This window comes from Desmodus rotundus, chromosome 8, assembly GCF_022682495.2.
Source record: "Desmodus rotundus isolate HL8 chromosome 8, HLdesRot8A.1, whole genome shotgun sequence".
Lineage (NCBI taxonomy): Eukaryota > Metazoa > Chordata > Mammalia > Chiroptera > Phyllostomidae > Desmodus > Desmodus rotundus.
Window position 1 is genome coordinate 28,897,743 of NC_071394.1, and position 21,062 is coordinate 28,918,804.

The 21,062-nt window shown below is 37.0% G+C and overlaps 1 protein-coding gene across 3 annotated transcripts in view; it reads right to left on the reverse strand.

Moving 5' to 3' along the window:
* Positions 1-1,398: 1,398 nt before the first annotated feature.
* Positions 1,399-21,062, reverse strand: part of MTDH (metadherin) — a 58,551-nt gene continuing 38,887 nt past the window's right edge. For 2 of the 3 annotated variants that reach the window (XM_024572039.4, XM_024572040.4), the window contains 5 exons: positions 16,911-17,035; positions 10,916-11,023; positions 8,287-8,427; positions 6,429-6,585; positions 1,399-5,758 (listed from right to left, as the gene is read on the reverse strand). In XM_024572039.4, coding sequence (XP_024427807.1) covers positions 5,688-5,758; positions 6,429-6,585; positions 8,287-8,427; positions 10,916-11,023; positions 16,911-17,035 — 602 coding nt within the window. In that variant the 3' untranslated portion in view covers positions 1,399-5,687. Of the gene's footprint in view, positions 5,759-6,428; positions 6,586-7,356; positions 7,567-8,286; positions 8,428-10,915; positions 11,024-16,910; positions 17,036-21,062 lie in introns of those variants that run through there. The other variant, XR_006652838.3, reaches the window with a different exon arrangement.

A 21,062-nucleotide genomic window follows, 5' to 3' on the forward strand; every position in this document is an offset into this window, starting at 1 on the left:
GTATCTGCCACTTTAGTAGTGTATTCTCTTCCCAGTACTGGCCGCTTTTTATCTTGGTTTTCCCAGGAATACAATCAGGAAAAAATAATTTCTTTTCTGATGTTACACCAAATTTTAAATTTTCTTATGTTAATACATCGTGTGGAGGAGAGGCAGTTCCATGCAGTGCCTGCCGCTGGACCCCGGAGACAGAGCCTAGCCAGAACAGATGGCTTCCCGCACAGCCCTGAGTCTGACTGTGGACCTCTCCGCTCCGCCTCAGGTGTGCTGGTTCTTGGAGCAGGCCTGTGCCCTGACCTCAGCGAGCATGTCGGGCATTTTGCCTTTTCTGGGCTGGGTCGGGCCCCAGGACCCCTGCCTATCCTGCCCTGTTCTATGTAATTCTTTAGTGCCTGCCACGTGCCTTGTATATAATTGCCTTAGTAAACTCCTGATGTAATCAATGGTGGACTTGTCAGCCTCTTTCTTTGGTCTCTAGGCCCCTGGAACTTCTCCCAACTGGTCTCTAAGACAATGTTGGCTAGCAGGTAATCCTGCCTTGCTCTGATTAAATCAAGATTTAATCAAGAGTTTAGTATTTCACCTATTTTAAGCTTAAAAAATCTAAATTTGGAATGGATTTTTAAAAACTTCTTTAGCAGTGTCAAACCACTTTTTCTGCTTTAATTTAGTGATCAAATGAAGTATGTTAATAGATTTTCTGACACTGGCTGACATTTGCATTTTTGATGGCTGTTTTATTCTTTTGATAAATTACTGGATTTCATTTGCTAATGACAGAAATGCCTCCTTTTCTCATTCCAGTGCTAAGACAGATTTTCTTACATCTGTCAGCCCTGCGATTTCACTTTTGATGAGAAATGGGAATGGTTGCAACTTTTATTACAGATGGTTTAGGTGAGAAAGAAATCATAATTCCCCTAAGTGACTAACAGCTCTTGCTGTTTTGCCATAAACCCTGCTGTGGTGTTTGCCAGGAAGTGTGCAGCCTCTCAACAAACTTCACAAGGAACCCTGCCCCTCAGCTGGGCACCTGCTGTTCTTCTGAATGCCTCGGGTCAGCTCACGGCTGGAGCCTCGCTGTCCTCCTTCCTCATGGAAAGCCTGCCATGGCATGCCCACTACACGACTCAGGCGGCATCATTTGCATGCAGTCATTGTCCCCAAATATTAGTTTCCCAACACCAGGGAGGCTGCCCTGATACCTTCCACGATGAAGCCGGATGTCACCTGGGCCCCTTAGCCAGCTCTGGAACCAAAAAGGACCTGTGATAAGATGGGGCACTGGAGAGCAGCTATTTTCACCCATGGCTTTTCCCCCTCGATCCTGTTACCAGACAACAAAGTCAGATTCACCCCCAGTATCCCCACTGGTAATGTTCTATGTCTTAAGCAGAATGGTGGTTTCAGGTGTCCATTTTATTATGCTTTATAGTTTATGTACATGTTACATATATTCATTTTAAATGCTTTGATACAATAAATAAAAAAAGCACACATATACCCATAAGAATGCCATTATCACGGGGATGACCTTGAATTCCAATTAGCCTATTCAAAAACCTCAGCAATGTTTACTGGTCAGCAAATGCCCTATAACACACCTCATATGCCTGTATTGATGTTAGAAATTATTCTCCTGTTAAATTGTTTAGAAAGAATAGTAGTAATGACTTTTTTTTTTTTATACACCAGGGTAATTCTATTGAAACTTGTTATAATCTGTATTTGCAGTATAGGTATGATAGGCTACTAAGTTTCTTTCAGCCTTTTTCTGTAATTTAAAGCTTTCATTGAGGGGCAGAAACTTCCTCCAGAATCTATTACATATACATTGGAACATTTTTAGCTGCTATTTGGAGCGGCATCCAAAAGATTTCACCATTTCTGCTGAACTGGATAAGCTAAAACCTGACCTTAAAAACGATGGTTGGGTGAAGGATACCCAGTGTACTAGCTGCGCCTCATCCCTGATTCTCTGCTGCTCCTTCAGTAATGAATCCTGAAATGTTAATTTGGCCCATGGCAGCCCAGAATAAGGATTATTTCCCATCCCTCTTTGTAGCTAGGGAGCCAGTGATTAAGTTTGGGTTGATAAGCCCATGTGGTGTCAGCAATGTCAGACTTGTTCTTAGAGGAAGGCGCCGGAAATGCTGATAGGACCTTTCTAGCGGATGCAACTTTGGGCAGCCACGACAGGAAAGCCACATGCTGAGAACAGGGAGGAGCAGCACAGAAGGAATGTGGACCCCTGACCCTGCAGTGTCATAGTGGTCCTGGACTACATGGGAGAGAAATAAACGATCTTGCCTAAGTTGCTATTGTTGGGAGACACAGCCAAACCAACATAACGCCAAATTTGAGTCATTTCCTCAATCTGAGAGGTTGGTACAGCTGAGATACTGCACCTGGCAGCAGTTATACCCGCTGCTAACATGATGTGAGACGGAAGCCGTCTCCCACAGTGTCGCAGACGGACATTCTAGGAGGTGCTCCACTCCACATACTTGACTGGTAAAGGCTGCAAGCGCTCCTTTCGTTTCAGACAGAAACATCGAGAACAGCAAAATGTCAATGACTATCGAATACCTTAAGATGCAAAATGACTGAGAAGACCCTCCCCATAAGAGAACTATAATGAGCAATTTAAACAAAACAAAAACGGTTTGTTTTATTTACAATCTCAATGCATTTTACAAATAACATATTTGCATTCCCTAAGTCTTTTGGAAAGTAATTCCAGTTTGTGCAACAAGTTTACAAGAAAGACTTAAGACATCTCTTAGACATCTTAAACCTAATTTCTAAACTTTGAAAAATATTTCACACTATAATAATAGAGGACTGTTTTTAATTAAGAAAAACTAAACTCTGTAGTTAAATATTGCCCTTTAATATTTTTAACTCAAATACAAACCAGATTAGCCTATGAAATAACATTAGATTTGAATGAATTATTTCCACTGCCCTCTCCCCACGCCAACAAAACGCATGCACAAAGCAGACATGGTAAATGACATTAATGACTTGTGATTTCAATACTTTTTGGACTCTCTCAACTACTGTTTCACTTAGTCCAGAGTAGAGATAGGTAGGGCTCCTGGCTGGGGGAAACCCTAAAACACTAGTCCCTGATCTAGAATAGGGAAGAATCTTCAGTACGTGGAGACAGGAGGGATTAGGAAGATTTTTAAGTAGTTTCTCTAGGAGCCTTATTTGTTAATCAGAACAAGGTTCCCCTCCAGACCTGATGGAAATTAAAGGGATCAGTTATCTCCCTGCTAACAGTTTGGGGAGCATCTAATCCAAGCCCCCAGAGGACAACTGGCCTCTCTTTCCCTCCTCCCTGAATCACTGCTTGATTCTAGTACCTTCTGAGTTGATGATGGGGAATAGTCCTGTGTTTAGATTTGAGAAACTACTTTCACGTCACATAAAGACCTCTGGGACAGGTAAAGATCAATCAATAATACTGTAATTGTGCAAGAGCCTGCACCTCACACATGAAAGAGAATGAACTTACTGATTTTATCACTCAGAGCTGTCACATCATAAGCTATAATATCCATGTCCTGGCTCCAGAGCCAGAGAGAAAGGACAGAGGTGTCTCCATGGTGGGTCCACCCCAAGTTAGCAGTGCACTTTTCCACCCTGACACTTCATCGCTCCTTGAAAGACAGCCTCTCGAACACCTGGCATCAATGGCTGACTGGGAGATACTAAACTGAAGAAATAAAGTCCCACACTTGACATAGCCAAGAAAATTCTAAGATAAAGAAATGGTGAGGTAGAGTTGAGAGAGTTCAATTAATTTGGGGGGCACAGGTCTTTTGGCACATTCTAAAGTTAGACTCCCTACTGAATTCTCCTGTGTCAGATCTTTACAAAGTGCTGGCAACTTAGGAATCCTTGGGTCTGCTTAGTCATCATCTACGTAAAGTTAACAAAATAAAGTCATTTGAAGAAATCCATTCCTGGCACTGTAGCATATTTACCCCAATATTGAAGCAAATAAAAACAATGCTATCCATTTGCTGAATTTATTTAAACAAATCAATTTAGAAATATCGTAGAATTAAACAAAACCTCTGACATGTAAACATACTGCCATGTTCCTGAAACAGATGTTAACACCTGATAGAAGTTAATAATCGCTTGTTAGGAAAGCTGTACATTAATAAGGCCAGTCTTCAGCAAAACTAAAACCATTTTGTTTCCTTAGCCTTCCTAGACTGACAATGCCGTACTACCAAACCACAACCAAATATAATGAAGACAACGGTGGATGGGTACATCAGTACCATTGGTTACAGCTAAACAGTTTCATTCTTGGCGCCACATAAAAACAATTAAGCCGACATCAAATAAATCATGGCTTTTTTTAAAAATCACAATTCACTAAGTGATGTTAATTATGGTCCTTGTCAAACACGTTTGGTAAAGGCTATTTACAGTGTACATGGCTGAGCATGCACTATTTATAGTTACAAAGACACCTGCCCGTTTATTACAATAGTTACACAGTGCCTGAAAATGGTGAAACAGCTCACACATTTAAATCAATACAGTTTCAAGCAGGAAACGTTCCTTATTTTGACCATGATTGTAATAATTACATGAAAATTCTTATAAAAACACGAATCCCCTTCAAGAAATTGATGCATATTCTACGCACTACAGGTTAAGGCAGTAAAAAAATGTATTCCTGATAACTGGAGGTCTTGACAATGTCAATTAAAGCTGTCTGACTCTAGTTTTTCATTCTCCATCATATATTCAAAGTTCTGTCTCTAGAACTAGTTTGTGAAAGATTTCACTTTTAAAGTCAAAAAAGTATTAGTAATGAAGAAGAGATAACATTGGAAAAAAGTAATTGCTAGGGAAAGAAAAAATATGAGTTGCGTTTTGTCTGAAAGTTTTCAAATCATAAACAAGAGCATTATTTGTGAGTCTCATCCTTAAAAGTATAAAACAAATACATATAGTTTACCTTTCTTAATTTAAAATATATTGTACTTTGAATAATTCAAGTAATGTAAGACTATCAAAAATAACTTCGTAAGCCATAAGTGCCAACTACATTTTCAATGTTTTAATTAAGAACTTTTTAAAAATTGTAAACTAAACCATGACAGTTTAGTTAAATAAATGATAAATGACTTTTTATTTGCACTTGTGATTCCTTTAATACAAACTGCTACCAACAAATATGTAAAGATATGGCAGATTATGCATCTGATCAAAGCACTTTGATTTAAGCATAAAACAGATTCAAATGGTTTAAGTTCCGTGCATAAAAACCCAAGAAGTTGCCTAGTTTGCAAGCAACCTTCTCTCTAACAAGAATCCTTTATTCCTCAGTTGCAGATGAGATAGGGCACAATCTGTTGTAAACAGGGCACTGTTGTAAAACCAGGATAATATTCGTAAATTAAGATCGTTCTCATTAAATTGCAAAGACTTTCCCCAAGTGTCTTCCAGCACTGTAGTATATTCTGCTGACCTCTTAATTTTCATAAATTAACTTTCCTTTGATTCCATTTTTATGGTGGTTGTGTTCACAGTTTTGTTTTAAAAATTGGTTTAAATTTATATAAAACTCTGTACATGTTCACAAATTATTGCATAAACAGCACAATCTTCAAGACAGTGTTTGCAAACACATGTCCAATCCTGGAAAAGAAAATTCACGTTTCCCGCCTGGCTTTTTTCTTCTTTTTTATTTGTTTGGGAGATTCCCAGCTAGTTTCAGACTTGGCTAAAGGGGAAAAGAAGAAAAAAAAAGAGAGAGAGAGAGAAAAACATTAGGAGGATAGTAAATACTGTTATATCTCAAAAAATAAAAGTAGTATCAATGAAAGCATGCTTTGAAATCCACTAAGAATACCTTAAATTTTATTTTTAAGTCTTTAGGTTCTAGTTACATGTTTTAGGTTATTTTACGTCTGCCTTCCTCTTTTTCCTTTCAATGCCAATGAATTATTTGGTTTAATCATATGGATGACCTTTTACCATTTTTGACTTAGAAAAATGATCATTTAATACGGCTCAATCTAGCAATAAATGTGAAAATGGACAAATGGGTAAAATGGACACTAAAGGTAACTGAGGGAGAAAAGAAGGGGGTGAGGTACAAACAATCTGCAGTTTCAGGAACTTGTGTACCCCAAAAGGGACGGACCAGGAGGACAAGGGCAGTTACCACGTCCTCCTCTGTATATGTCCTTGGCCACTATTCTTGCCTGGAGTGAGTTCAGCTCCTTGGCCCTCACAACTGAGTCTGCAAGTTTCCAAGGAATTGAGCCTTTGCAAAGGAAGGACAAGGCTGCTCTAAGATCAGAAGTCTAACTACCTTAGACTTCTAAGACAGTAACACTTACAAGCAGGACAGAGAACAAACAGTAAGAACCGAAAATGAGATTACTTACTTTGAGAAGGAGGCACACTGTTTTGCTTAGTATTTGACTTAGATTTATCTGACTCTTGCAGCATTGGTGGCACTTGGGAAGAGCTCTTGTCAGAATCACTTTTTGATAAAGTAACAGATGGCTCGGTGGAAACAGCAGGTGGAAGAGTCTTGATAGGCTATTTTGGAATGCAATTATTTTAGATTTTTTGTAAGAACTTTCAAATAAAATTAAATGTTATAGTAATATCTAGAGGCTGTTTAGCAGCAAGTAAATACTAAGATGGTTTCCAGAAGCACAGCCTGTGCCTGCCCTCTAGTGACAACTCCAAATATATCTTTACCTACAATATCCACAAGTACAGGCTGAGATAAAAATGAAGGTTTAAACTTACAAGATGTTTACTGAATCTCAAATAGGATTAATAATTTTCATTAACTTTTATGTTTTTCTTTTTAAAATAAACTGCATGATTTTATATTTGTTAGCAAGTCACTGGTTCTACTTCCCACCAAGTCTCAGCTTCTCAAAACTTTTTCATGTGAACGACAAAAAGAAAATAGCTAATTTCAGAACCGTCAGTATCACCTACTCAAGGGGTAGGGGTATCTCAAACAGAAGCAGCAGTAACTTCAGTTTCCCACCCAAGGAAGATGACCTCAGACAAAAGCTGACTACAGCTACTTGTACTGCCAATTAAAGCAACTTAAACTCAGGTCCAAATCTTCAGTTTTCTCCAGTCTGGTGGTGAAATCATAATGCTTAGGGCCTAGACTCTTGAGTTTTGCTTCTCTCTTCAACCTGGGAGCAGAAACGAGGTAAGCAAACTGATGTGCTTCACTGAGATCTTTTAATGAACTGTCAGAACCAGGTAATAGAATCTCCAATATTGGGAGAACCTTGAGGCTTTAGTGGATAGGTAGGAGATCATCTCACCCTTTAGCTTTACCTGTGATCGTTATTTTGAATATAGAAACAAAGGTAAGTATGCTTCTCTTGCCCTTTGTTCTTCCAGGCTCTGTGGCTTCAAGAAAGCACAATGGGAAAGGAAACAGAGGAGGAAGCCGAGTGCGCCCAGGTAACTGCCGAGATTCTTCCTTCCTGCTTCAGGTATGTGGAGCAGCATTTTCGTTGTTCAGTTCAGCTTTCTCAGTGTTCCCTGTATTTATTTCATACCCCAAAGTTTTATTACTTATTTTTAATCTCCTTTCCTCCTCTGTCTCTCACTTATCTACGTTAAATCACAAAAAAGACTAAAATATTCTTTACAAGATGGCTTTTGAAAATAATTTAAGTAAAACATCAAAATGTCAAATGACCTATTGTAGTCCTATTAAACCTATGAATGCATTGAGATTGCATCCTTTTATCTATAAATACTCTTAGGGAAATAAAAGCATCACATACAAATAGGAAGGATGGTTAAGATTTTGTTTTATACAAGACTGTTACAAATTCTTTCTCTTAGTGGTAATTCAGGCTCTTATCTAAAGTTGTTTCATTAAGTATGTAAGCTCCACAATGAGAGGGTTTTTTTTGTCTCCTTTGTTCTCTGATGTATCTCCAAAATCTAAAGGTGTATGTATGGCACATCGTTCCCCATAAATATTTTTTGAATGAGTACATAAATGGGCCATACAACTCCAGTAGAATTTAATATATTTCAATATGATGTAATCCACCTAAATAGGGATCATTGGCCTAGGCCTTTTGTAAAATGGTGCCTTCAGACACATCAATGGGCCCCACCCTTCTCATAGGGTTGTTGTGAGGAATAAATTATTTTGAGTATTTTAAATGTTTCACATAATACTTCAATAAAGTATTAATGCAATTCTCAAGTCATCAGAATTTTATTCGTTAAATATAAAAAAATCACCTGGCTATTTTTGACGAGTGCTTCTGCTGGATCACTAGTGCTTATGGTTTTCAAAGAAAAAGGTTTTTCCTGTTTTGGACGGACTTTAGAGGTATTCACTGGAAGCTCTTCTTTAATCTCTTTTTCTATTTCTTCTGGGTCCTACAGAGAAAAGTATTCTATTAGATGATATAAATTACCCATTTTTACTAATTAATATCTATTTTGTTTTTGTACTAATAATGTCCAGAAGGTATCCCCCCAAAATAATTTTTTTTAGTTCAGAAGCTGTTCAAATAGCCTAAAAGAGCATATAAGAAAAGTTATCCAAAGATATAAATCCAAAGATCTTTGGATTTATATCTTTGGATAACTTTTAATACACAGATACATTTGGAACATATTATATATCCATCATCCCTGCTTTCTGTAAGGATTTAAATTAATTGTGAATTAAAAAAACAATACACTCACATCCCAAAATGGGAACCACTCTAATTTATGAAACCAACTCAAAAAGAATAAACTAAACCAGTATATTTTTCTTTTAAAAAAAGTACACAGTGAATTAGTTGATACTTGAACTTAGACTCTAGAAATAGCATTTCACTTACTTCATTAAGGAATGAAAAATTTATACAAATGCATTTCTAGACAAATTAAGTTTATATAGCAGAAATTTGGATGGAGGAATTTCCATTTTGGCCACAACACAGTTTATTTGTATAATCTCAAGAACAAGCCGTTTCGTTTCCCTGAACCTTACTTCCCTCCACTATAAGATAAAATTTGCCAAGATAATTTATAAAGTCTTACCTAATTTTTAACATTTCCATTCATAGGCTTTCAGACTTTAAAAAAGTTTCAATGAAGTAATTCTAAAGCACATTACATGCGTAGGTATGTGAATTAAGTATGAACTAGAATATATTAAATAGATTCATCACTGTGAACTGTATCGTTCTTTAGGAAACTCATACATACAAATGGCCATTTTTAAAAACCAATGGCTAAGATGATCTTGACAGTTTCCTTCCAACAATGATATCCTATAAAACTTGTTCAGAATGATAGTGGGTGTAGACAGTTACTCAAAATTTTGTTGTGAATTTAAGTTGAGCAACTAGCTTTGGAAGTATGTATGTAAGATGTGCAATCTGTACAAGTTAATCAGAAGATATCAGTTGATTCTACACTAAGCTGAACTCTAATGGTAAAAAAACCCCACCAACCACATACCAAAAATTAAAGACAACTTTACTGGAGAAAGAACATATTAAAAAATGTGATCGTTTACGGGTAGGACACTGTGTGCTACCTACTTCACACAGAGCCTCACGGACACATCATTTAAACAATGGCGAAACTGAAATGTGAAGAAAGGCTGTGACTCTAAAGCCTTTATGCTCATTCCCTGCATTTTAAAAAACCGATCAAATATTTTTAAAAAGAATATCAAAATACCAAAGGAACTTTCACAATTTAATGACTTTTTCCCACTAAGTTGAAATTTATCAAATACACCTATCTCTCAAATTTTCTTTTAAAAGGAACCCATTTAATCCACAAGCCAGAAAGGCCATAATTAAGTCACAGCAACACAGAAAAAGTTTGGCTAAATGGATTTCAGGTGGTACTGGCTAACAAACGATAGCTGTCAATCACATTTCTCATCAGTTAGATTAGCTAACAGGAAAAGCACACCTGAGATACAATTTTAGTTTTTTATATCCGTTGTTCTTAGTCACATTAGCCTTAATGCCCATCAATTCCCACTACAGAGAAAAAACAAATCATGATAATGAATTGGTATCATTTATAAAGGGTTGTGCTTCCCACAACAAAAAATAATCTCTAAACACATATTTCCTTAAAAAGTCGTGCATCAACTTTTCCCAAAATAGAACAAACAGGAAAATTACATGTAGGCTATCCTCTCCACGTTTTGGCTGTCTCCTACGTTTACAGAAATGCAAACAATTATCTAACATGGTTGTAAGAAGTACGATTTAGTAAGTTGTAATGGAGTGGTGATATAGTGCCTTCAAAGTAAATCCCATGCATACTTCTAGTAATCTAGTAAGGTAGAAATGAAAATGTTTGTTTTCACCTATATTATAATCTAAACAGTGTTCCTTAAATAGGAAAGACCAAAGAGAAGAAAAGGGAAATGGAGGAGCAATAAAAGGTTTCTGTTAGAAGCCAAAAAAGCAGGAAGGGAGGACACTAAGTGGAAGGGTCAACAAACTCAGCAAAGTGAAAGAACTGCACTCATTATGCACATGGTTTTTCTAATTGCGCTAGAATTCTAATTTCCTAAATTCCAGTTACCCAATGGGAATTTCTGCATGTGTAAAATACTGTACCTCCTTTTCCATTTCAGCACAATATAAACCAAAATGATCTGGACTAATTTAGAATTTCATTTGTTTACTTTTGGGTTTACAACTTTGATATATTTTTTAGAGCAACGTAAGTTTTTTTTTACAGTATGATGTACAAAATCTTTTAAACATTCTGTGAATTTTCAAATAGATTTCATGTCTCATACTGTGTCTTTTATCTCTACATAGCCTTAGCATCTGCACATTTTATTTGTACATTTCAGCAGTAGGTATTTAATAAATGAATCTTGTTGTTTTGATTCTACCTGTGCAGGAGAGTTATCATCACCTTGCTTCTTCTTTTTCTTCTTTTTCTTTTTAGATTTCCCAGTTGAAAGAGCACCCTCTCCCTTTTCTTTATCATCATCTGAAACCTAATGTTAAAAACAAAAGTGTTAAAGTGAACAATTGGTTAAGTTTTCATTATTCAGAAAAGTATTATGAAATAGTTTTATTTATTAGGTTTAGCCTTTATCTCCTAAATACCAAATAAAAATTAGTAACAACCAATAAAACTGATCTGAAATTACATACTTAAAAAAATAAAGTATATGGAACTTCATTCCCCTATTGTCTGTGATTGACCACTTTTTCTTACATCTTTCACCACTTTCTACAAGATCAGTTAAAGAGCTGTGCAAATCTTGGATTTTATAAACTTGTTGGGAAGGTAATTGTTTTATTTCAGAGTTCAAATACAGAACTACTTGCATTAAAATTGAATTTGGGCCTTCGCCAGGCAGCTCAGTTGTTTAGAGCATCGTCCCTTTGTGGAAGAACTGTCTTCCACAAAACCAGTCCCTGGTGTCAAAAAGGTTGGGGACCATTGTGATACCCCAAGGTTGTAGGTTTGATCCCCGGTCAGGGCACATACAAGAATCAACCAATGAGTGCATAAATAAGTGGAACAACAACTGATGTCTCTCTCTCTTTCTCCTTGTATCTCTCTAAAATCAATAAAAATAAAACTTAAAAAAAAATTGAATTTGACCCCATTAAGAGAATGAGAAGCTACAAAGTGGGAGAAAATATTTGCAAACCATGTATCAATCAAGGACTTGTATCTAGATTATATAAAGAACACTCCAAATTCAACAGTAAAAAACTAGAAAATGTGCAAAAGATATGAACAGACATTTCATGATAGAAGATACAGATGGCAAAGAGGCACATGGAAAGAAGTCCAATGTTATTAGCCATCAGGGAAATGCAGACTAAAGTCATGAGTTATCACTACATACCTAACATAATAGCTACAATAAACAACAGTGACACCACCAAGTGCTGGCCAGGATGCGCAGAAATTAGATCACTCATGCTTCCCAGTGGGAATATAAAGTGATACCGGCACTCTGCAAAACAGGCAGTTTCTTAAAATATTAAATATACAACTACCACACAATGCAGGGACTGTAGTCCTAGATATTTATCCCAAAGAAATTAAAACTTACGTTCACAAAAATTTATAAGTGAATGTGTACAACAGCTCTATTCATAACAGCCCTAAACTGTCATTCTCCTCCTGAAGGACAACCAAACGTCCTTCAACAGAATGGTTAAATACAGGCATACCTCAGAGATACTGCAGGTTCAGTTCCAGACTACCAATATTAAGCAAGTACTGAAATAAAGTGAGTTGCAATCTTTTTGCTGGTGGAGGGTCTTGCCTTCAATTTCTAAAGAAATGAAACATCTGTGAAGCACAATAAGGCGAAGTGCAATAAGATGAGGTGGGCCTGTAAACTGAGGTAGATCCAGACCATGAACTACTGCTCAGAAGTGAAAAAGAACCAACTAATGATACAAACAACGATCTGGATGACTCTAATTATGCTCAGTGAAAAAACAGTACCAAAAGGTCACATACTATATAATTATATTCATAGAACATTCTTGAAATGACAAAGTTATTGAGACAGAGAACAGGTTACTAACTGGGTTGCCACAGGACTCAAAGGGGGGGTGAGGATGGGAGGGAAAAGAAGATGACTATAAAAGATGGCAACATGAGGGACCCTTGCAGTGATGGAAACGTTCTGTACCTTGACTGCATCAGTGCCAATATCCTGGTTGTGATACTGTAGCACCACTTTTAAGATGTCACCACTGAGGGACACTGGGTAAAGGGTACATGGGATCTCTCTGTATTATTTCTTATAAGTGAATGTGACTTCCTAATCATCTCCAAATAAAGGCTGAATTAAAACATTGGATCTGAGAATGTCATTGAAAATAACATTCTGTGTAACAAAACCAGTGAATTAGGACTGCTAAGTTCATATTATTAGTATTGATGATAACTCTTTACATACAACATGCAGTTGAATTTTTTATGGAAAAGTGCTTTTTGTTTATTCTACACAGAATAAACAAAGAATAGCCAAGATTCCTAGACTATCCTTATGGAAAGAGATGATGTGGGTCATCGCTATTTCTCTGCTCAGAACCATAGGCATTAGGATGATTTGGGAGGTCTCATGAACCACCAAACAGTTTACAAAAACTATTAGTGGATACAAAACCAAAACAAAATGCTGCACAACTTAGCTAACTATAATCCAACCGTAAGAGAAATGTAGTTCTGCATATCAAAACACTATTTTTGTTAATGGGAAAAAGGCAGAAATCAATTCCATACCACCTTTTAACTCAGATATTCTGAAAAATGTAAAAATTCCTTTATATGCCTTCTAATCCCATTCCCACACCAACTCCCTGGGGGTAACCATTATCATGAACTTCTGTGTCTGTCTACTCAATTTTTCTATAAATTTATCTGCCCCCCCAAATCTGCCATAAATGGTATTATTATACCTTTCTGTAACTTGCTCTTCATTATTCATTGAGATTCTAGTCATATTGATATATTAACATAGCTTTATTTAATTCATTTAAATAATCTATCTAGTATGCCATTGTACAAACAGATCACTTTTTTTTTTTTTTAAAGAGATTGGGGGAAGGGAGAGAGAGAAACGCTGATGTGTGAGAGAAGCATCTAGTGCTTGCCTACTCGTACACACCCTGACCAGGACTGGACCGGCATTCTAGGCATGTGCCCTGACCGGGAATCAAACTGGGGACCTTTTGCTCTGTGGTATGATGCCCAACCAACTCAGCCACACCAGTCAGGGCCAAACAGATCACATTTTATCTATCCACCTCCCAACTAAATGGCCATTTAGCTGGTGCTGCATTTTTGCTTAGAAATGTAAAAGAGATCTCTGAATATACTCAGAAAAAGAACTGCTATGATACGTGATAGTTTACTGTATTCAGTAGTTCCTCTGTTAAAATTCTGATGATCAGGCACTAGGAAGTTCCAGTTAGAGAAACAGATTTTTAGTTGTACATTCACTAAACATTCAATAAATATCAGAATGATTTCTGTGTGCCAAGATACTGCACTAAAAGCTTTCTTTTGAAAAATAGACCTTTTTTTAAAGAGCAGTTGTAGGTTCATAGCAAAATCGAGCAGAAAGTAGAGATTTCCATTTACCCCTGCCCTCACACATGCACAGACCTCCCTCCGCCCCGCCATCAACATGCCCTTCGGAGGGGCACATTTGTTACTGATGGACCTACACGACACCCCTTACCACTCTCAAAGTCCGTAGTTTACCACAGGGCCCACTCTCAGTGGTGGGCATCCTATGGGTTTGGACAAATTCATCCATCACTACAGCATCACTCAGAGTAGTTTCACCACCCTCTGTGTTCTGCCCATTCACCCCTTTCCCCGGCTCCTGCAAACTCTAGGAAGCTTTTGTGGGGCCAACCTAAAACTCATTATTGTTTTTCCCCTCAGACTTTTCATTTTACCTGGTAACTGTCCTCCTCTACATTTATTTATACTCTTAGTAGTAAATCCCATTACAACCTCCCCCTTTCTCTGGTCTATGAGAGGTATTACTTCCAATTAAAGGCCAACCCACAATGCACTTGTATCTTAAGTATCCCCCCCACCCCCGACTGCTGGGATCTTATTCTATTCAAATCTCTTTCATTTATATTTAACTTTTACTTTATTTGAGATCATTTCCCTTTTTGTTTACACATATGTTGAAGCAGGAGTAGGCAAACTACGAATTTGGCCCAATGCCAGTTTTTGTAAGCAAAGTTCACTTCTGTGATGCTTATGGCTACTTTTGCACTACTTCATTAAACAGTTTGCTGACCCCTGCCTTAAAATCTCTCTTGTCACTAAAATACAAAAGACCTTCCAACAAGACCCTTCCTGATACCAGTTGCTGTTACCCACTACCTCCCCTCCATTCCTATCTAAACATACTGAAAAATCTTATACTTGTTAATACTATTTTTAACCTTCATTTACTCAACTTACAGCAATATGGCTACTATTCCAATAAACTGCTTTAAATTATCAGAGAGCAAATGTGTTAAGCCACTGTGATCCAGAACTGTCCTTCCTCAGTCTCTTCCATGGGCTTTTATTTCTCCTTAAAAATAGGGAATCCTGAGATTTCTATGCTAATTCCACTCGTCTTTTCAGCTTCTATTGATTTTCCCCAGATTTGCCCACCCTCAAAGTTTTATTCACCATATACTAGTAACTCCCACACACAGGTCTTTTCCCTGAGCGTTAAACTGGCACAACCAACTTTTCTCAGGCGTAACCACAAAACACCCCGTATTTAACGTATCCGAAACCAAACCAACCATCTTCCCTCAGTTAATTACCGTTGCTACATTCTCTCTGTTGGAAGTATCACTTCCACCTTCCCAGTTGTCCAGGCTGCAGTCCTGGCGGCAAAGCTGATGATCCTCCATTCAATTCTAATCAGGCGCTCTGCCGATTATACTTCACATCATTGTCAAACGTGTCCTCTACTCCACACACCATTCTCACCACCACTGTCTGAGACTGCTAAACCACCTCTACTTGCCTGTATTCACATTTGCCTCCACTCATTTTTTCCTATGTGGATTGTCACAGTAGCCAAACAAACCAAAAAACCAACAAACAAAAACCACTTTAGCTTAAAATTCTTCCATTATTTATAGGATAAAATCCAAGGCTTAAAACATGGCATTCAAGGACTTCTAGAATTCAGACCCTGCCTCCCTCTCCCATCTCATTTCTGCCCATGCTTTCCATCACATTCTGCTTTTATCTCTAGGATGCCTTTGCTAAAACTTCCAAATGCTTCCATAATACCCAACAAATATCATGTTACTTTTATCTATTGATGTGCCTGCCTCCTCTCCCAGCTCTCTAACTAGACTGCAGGCTCCTTGAAGGCAGTACTTGTGTCTTATTTATCTTTGTTTCTCCACTAGTACAATACCTGACCCATGCCAGATGCTCAGTTAATGTCTGTTCAATATTGATGGTCCTATTATCTCCACAGCCTCTTTGACTTTTCACCCTTATTCCTACAACCAACTAGTAGCAAAGTTTGATCGGTACCTCTATGTCTCTTGTAAATACCACTTCCATTTATTTTTCAAAGCTACTGACTTAGTGCCTTATCTTCTACCCCAATTCATGTAATGGTTTCTTTACTGCCTACCCTAAAAAGTACAAATAGCCTCTCAAACTGGTCTTCTTGTCTCCCCACAACATCCAGCCTAATTTTTCCTTACTCTAGATAATTACTTCTAGTTTAAAAGCTGTCAATAGGTTCTGATTACTTACAGAATTGCATAAAAATGTTGCAAAGTGTATATATTTCATTTTTTTATTCATTTACTGAATGCATGTTGCTAGAGCTACAAAAATAAGAACTTCACAGCCCCTTTCTTTAAGGAATGCAGCCTAGAAGGGGAAGACAGACATGTAAACAATTGATCCTATCACCAGTTGATTCACATGTGTACTATCTACCCCCGAAGTGTCACCTATTTCCCTGCCTGGGTGCCATTTTCATGATGCTGTCAGTCTTGTCTGTTGCTATGAAGCCTTCCCTAATCTTCATTGGAAGCCAATTTACTCTTTCCTAAAACACATTAAGAGCTGGTAGGCTATTATAATAATTCTGATAAGAGGACAGAAACTGTTGTTTGTTTTCTTATCCATGTCTAATAGTAATTTCCACATAGAGTCCTCAATAATTTGTGGGGGGCGGGAGGTGATCTAGAGAAGGCATGCAGGCAAATGATTATTGAGTAAATACAATCAGAATGCCTCTCAAGCAATTCTACCACTGGATGTACTTAGAATACAGATTTATATCCACTAATACTTTTAATATAGTTGGGTGTAAAGAAATAAACATACCCGCCAATCCCTTTACTCACTTTTTGATCATCAGGAATTGGCTCCTGGGACTTTAGAAGTGAAGCTCTTTCTTCGTCTACCCAATTCCCCCATTCTTCTGCTGGTGCGTTCCAATCAGAGCTGGGGTCAGCAGGAGACAGACCATCTAAAATTTAACAGTGTGAATTAGGTATCTATCATTTCTGACAAAAACTAAAATGCAAAAACTAAAATTCCTTATGATGAACTAAGCTGTTATGTTAACTATGGTTCTTTCTCCCAAGCACGTTTTATAAGCTAGGAAAAAACCCAGTAACATGATAGCAAAACCCCCCCCCCAAAAACAAAAAAAACCCAAAATAAAACCTTTGCCCAACTTCTGGGCACATCATATGGTTAACTAAATGGGATTTCTAAGAAACTCCAGAAAACTAACGAATTAACTATTTAATTCCACTCTCTCTACTTCCTTTGTTATCATTCTCCTGAATTTGCTCTCTTATCACTGTTTAGCTCTAACTTTGTCTAAAACTTGATCATTTCTTTGCTCTGATTATTACATTTTTTGTAACTGATTGTTTTTCTAGGGTACAGAATGAACTAATCTTTAACAACAGTACCAAAATTATGCTCGCTACCTGTCATTTTTCCCTATATTCCTCCCCTTACAATCTTTTCAAGATTAGGTTCTTCTTCAAATTCACTGCCATGACAGAATACTTAGCGTCCTCTTTCCCCTCCTCTTTCAATACTTGTACCTTCATTCCAAAACAGCAGAGTCACTTTCAGGGCTTCTACCATCCTAATCTCAAGAAGAAATTTTTATTCTAGACTTGTAAATTCCTTTCTTTCACTCTAGTAGGCACTGAATTTTACCTTCTTTGTGGGGGCTATCACTGGCTTATCTAAAGGGGAAAAACCTCTGGCTTTACATAAATCTACTTTTGATTAAATAAGTAGCTCTCAAAGGTGATTCTTCTCCTTCTTCCAGGACATCCTACACTCTTGCTATATACGCCTGCAATGATGACTCATAGGCAGGTTTCATTTACACTGGTTTAAGATGGCAAATGCTGGGCTTTATTTCTAAATAGTTAATAAGTATAGACTTCTAATACTGCTTTATTGAAAAATCTAATCTTTTCCCACTAATGCCAAATGCTACTTTAATCAAATACTAAATTCTTTTATATATGTTTCAGTATGTTTCTGGAATTTCTATTCTATTCCACTGATCCATTCCTGGGATAGGGCCATACATAATATAAGTCTGTAATACATTTTATTACCTAGGAAAACAAATCTGCCAGCATTACTCTGGTTTTCTTTGCTATTCTTATTTTCCATGTGAACTCTATAATTTTGTTTAAAAGGGAGGTATTATAACATAACCTCAAGAAGGCTTTAAAACCTATGTTTCGAAATAGTGTATAAAGATCTGGGAAAAATTTCACAGGAAAAAAAATCACAGACATAACCGTCTGTATAGTATGACCCCAAATTTATAGGAAGAGAAACAAGAAAATAATACATAATAACAGATGTATCTTTACAGTGGGATTACAGAAATTTCATCTTATTAAGCACTTACTATGTGTAAGAACTTGAGCTAGGTAGGTACGAGAGGTACAAAAATCAGTATGACATAACTCTCCCCACCTCCATGGAGATCACAGTCTGTCTATCCAGGAATGGAGATAGGTGAGTACAACAGAGTGATAGATTCTGTCACAGGGGTTGTGGAAAGGGAGAAGAGGGCTAAACCAGCAGAGATGGGGTGGAAAAACATGGAACAAATGATTAGAAGTGTGAATGTGTTTACAAAATAGGAAGTCCCTTCCTGTATTTCTGAGTTTACTAATATAAGCAGGTATCCTGAGCCAGGTTTGCAAAGCATTAACAGAGAGGTTAAGAACATGGACCTTACGGTCAAATAGTTCTACATTTAGTATTGCTCTACCGCTTAATAACAATGTGATTTTTGTTAAATTTCTTAACCGTAATGGGCTACGTATCTATGTCATAGGATTGCTGAGAGGATTATATGAGAATGCATGTAAAGGAGTTCACAGCAATGCAGTAAGTGCTCAATTAATGGTAGCTATTGTTTTTACAATAGCACACCAGTTTCTAAGCTATCAGGCATATACAATTAAGATTTTATTTTTCATAATGCTAATAAATCTCTCAGTAAGATACATTTGGTGTATCTTAATGTAGAAATCACTTTCACAAGTATAAAGGAATCTAGTAAATGTCTAAAATCAATTGCTCATCTTATACCAAGCATTCATTAACAACACTGTTAGATCTGAATGCCAAAGCTATCACTGGTTTTACTTAAGCCTCACATATGAGAAACCTAGATTTGGAAAATTGCTGCCCACAAGCCAGATCTCTAAGTCCTCTTGCCAGAAAAACAAATTTATTTTCTTTTATTAAGAAAACAAGTTTAGGCAAGTGGATGACCAATATACTAACATATAAACTATTCTCTTAATAAATATGGGGGAGGGAATAAAAATCTAGTGAAGTACTTAGTAAAACTATTTTTTTAAAGGCTTAGATGGCCATAAAGTTTGGGGATTAACTGTACTATGGTTTAACTTCTACAACAACATTAATAGAAGTACAATCTCAATTGGTTATATAAAACTTTATTGGTAATTTCCCCATGTTTATTGATTTTGGGTTTTTTATATTAACTGGGATCAAATGAAACTATTTTAAAACAACAGATCAATCACCTAAACCTAAAAACTGTTACCAGGAGACTTCTCAACATATAATTTTTAACATTCATGGGCCTGATGTGCTAATAAACTTCTTAGACATAGTTTCCTTAAAACTGTATAGTATAGTTTCATTCATAGCATAGGTCTCTCCATTTACAAGTGACTTCTTATTTCTCAAAATTCCTCCATTCGTTTGCCAATGTCTTTTCAAAGAACCATATTAGCTGTCTTCAAAATGGTAAGCAATTTGTCTCTCCGTTTAATTTGCTCAAGGAATGTTTTAGATTTACGCACCTCATAGCTGATCTCTATTTTATCTCAGTAAGAAAATGGTTATCAGCTGTTTCTTGTCAGAACTTAATTCAGTATTAACTTTAAAAAAACAAAACAATTATGTTAGACTTTCTCCAGTGTAGCACGTACTGAACATTTACTGGAATGTTACAACATTGGGCAGTGTTCTAAGTGCTTTACATGTATTACATCATTTAATCCTCTCAAGAACTCTGTGAAGGCTGCGGAGAAAAGAACTACTCATTTTACAGATGATGGAACTGAGGCACAGAACCATCATGTACCTGCCTAAGAGCAAAGGCAAAGAAGTAAGATTTAAACCCAGGTAGTCCTTGTACCTCATGCTCTTAACTCCTTCACTATGCAGGGCCAACAAAAACAAAGTTCTATTCAAAATTTGACTTTTTATAGGGGTTATGATGATGATGATGATGTTCTTTTATGGTCAAAATAATTAATATTTGTCTTTAAAAATATAATATGCTGTACTTGGGCATCTTAACCTTATGTTCAAGTGCCTGGGTAGAAGCAATGCCTTTCTGTCCGATAATGATGTCTATACCTCAAACCAGGGGGTCAATATATTAATCATATTACACCGGTAAATGTAAACCTAGTGTGTGTGTGTTTTGTGGATTAGTAGTGTCAAATACTGAGTCATGCCCCCTATAAATTTAGAAGGAATAAGTAAATTCACTGAGTACCCAAATTAGCCACATTAAAGATGGTAACACGAAAAATGGAATTCACAGAGGAAATGCGGTTAAAGAGAAATCTTGGACTCGGAAGACTGCCCATACAGCTAACAGACTTGAGAAGGGCGGTGTTCCTGATGCTTGTTGCTGTCACGAGGGTGTGTGTTTTTCAGCCTTTTGTTTTAGCAGCCAGTCACGTTTTTCGCATTTCAAGAATTCTTAGATGAAAGTGGAGTTGTTCTCCCCAAGTTAAGAAGCCTAGAGATCTGTTTGCCCAGTTTTCCTTGGCTTCAACCCACAGTTGCCTGAGATGCCTCACTGCTATTTTCTTACAATAACTCCTCAGTTCTAGCTGGGACTTCCCTAATCATTCTTCCCAATGTACAGATAGACTAGGTTTTCCAAAAACAGTGCTTTCACATCTTTGTAATATCTTGGATTTGTATGATATTTTATAATTTTCATTCAA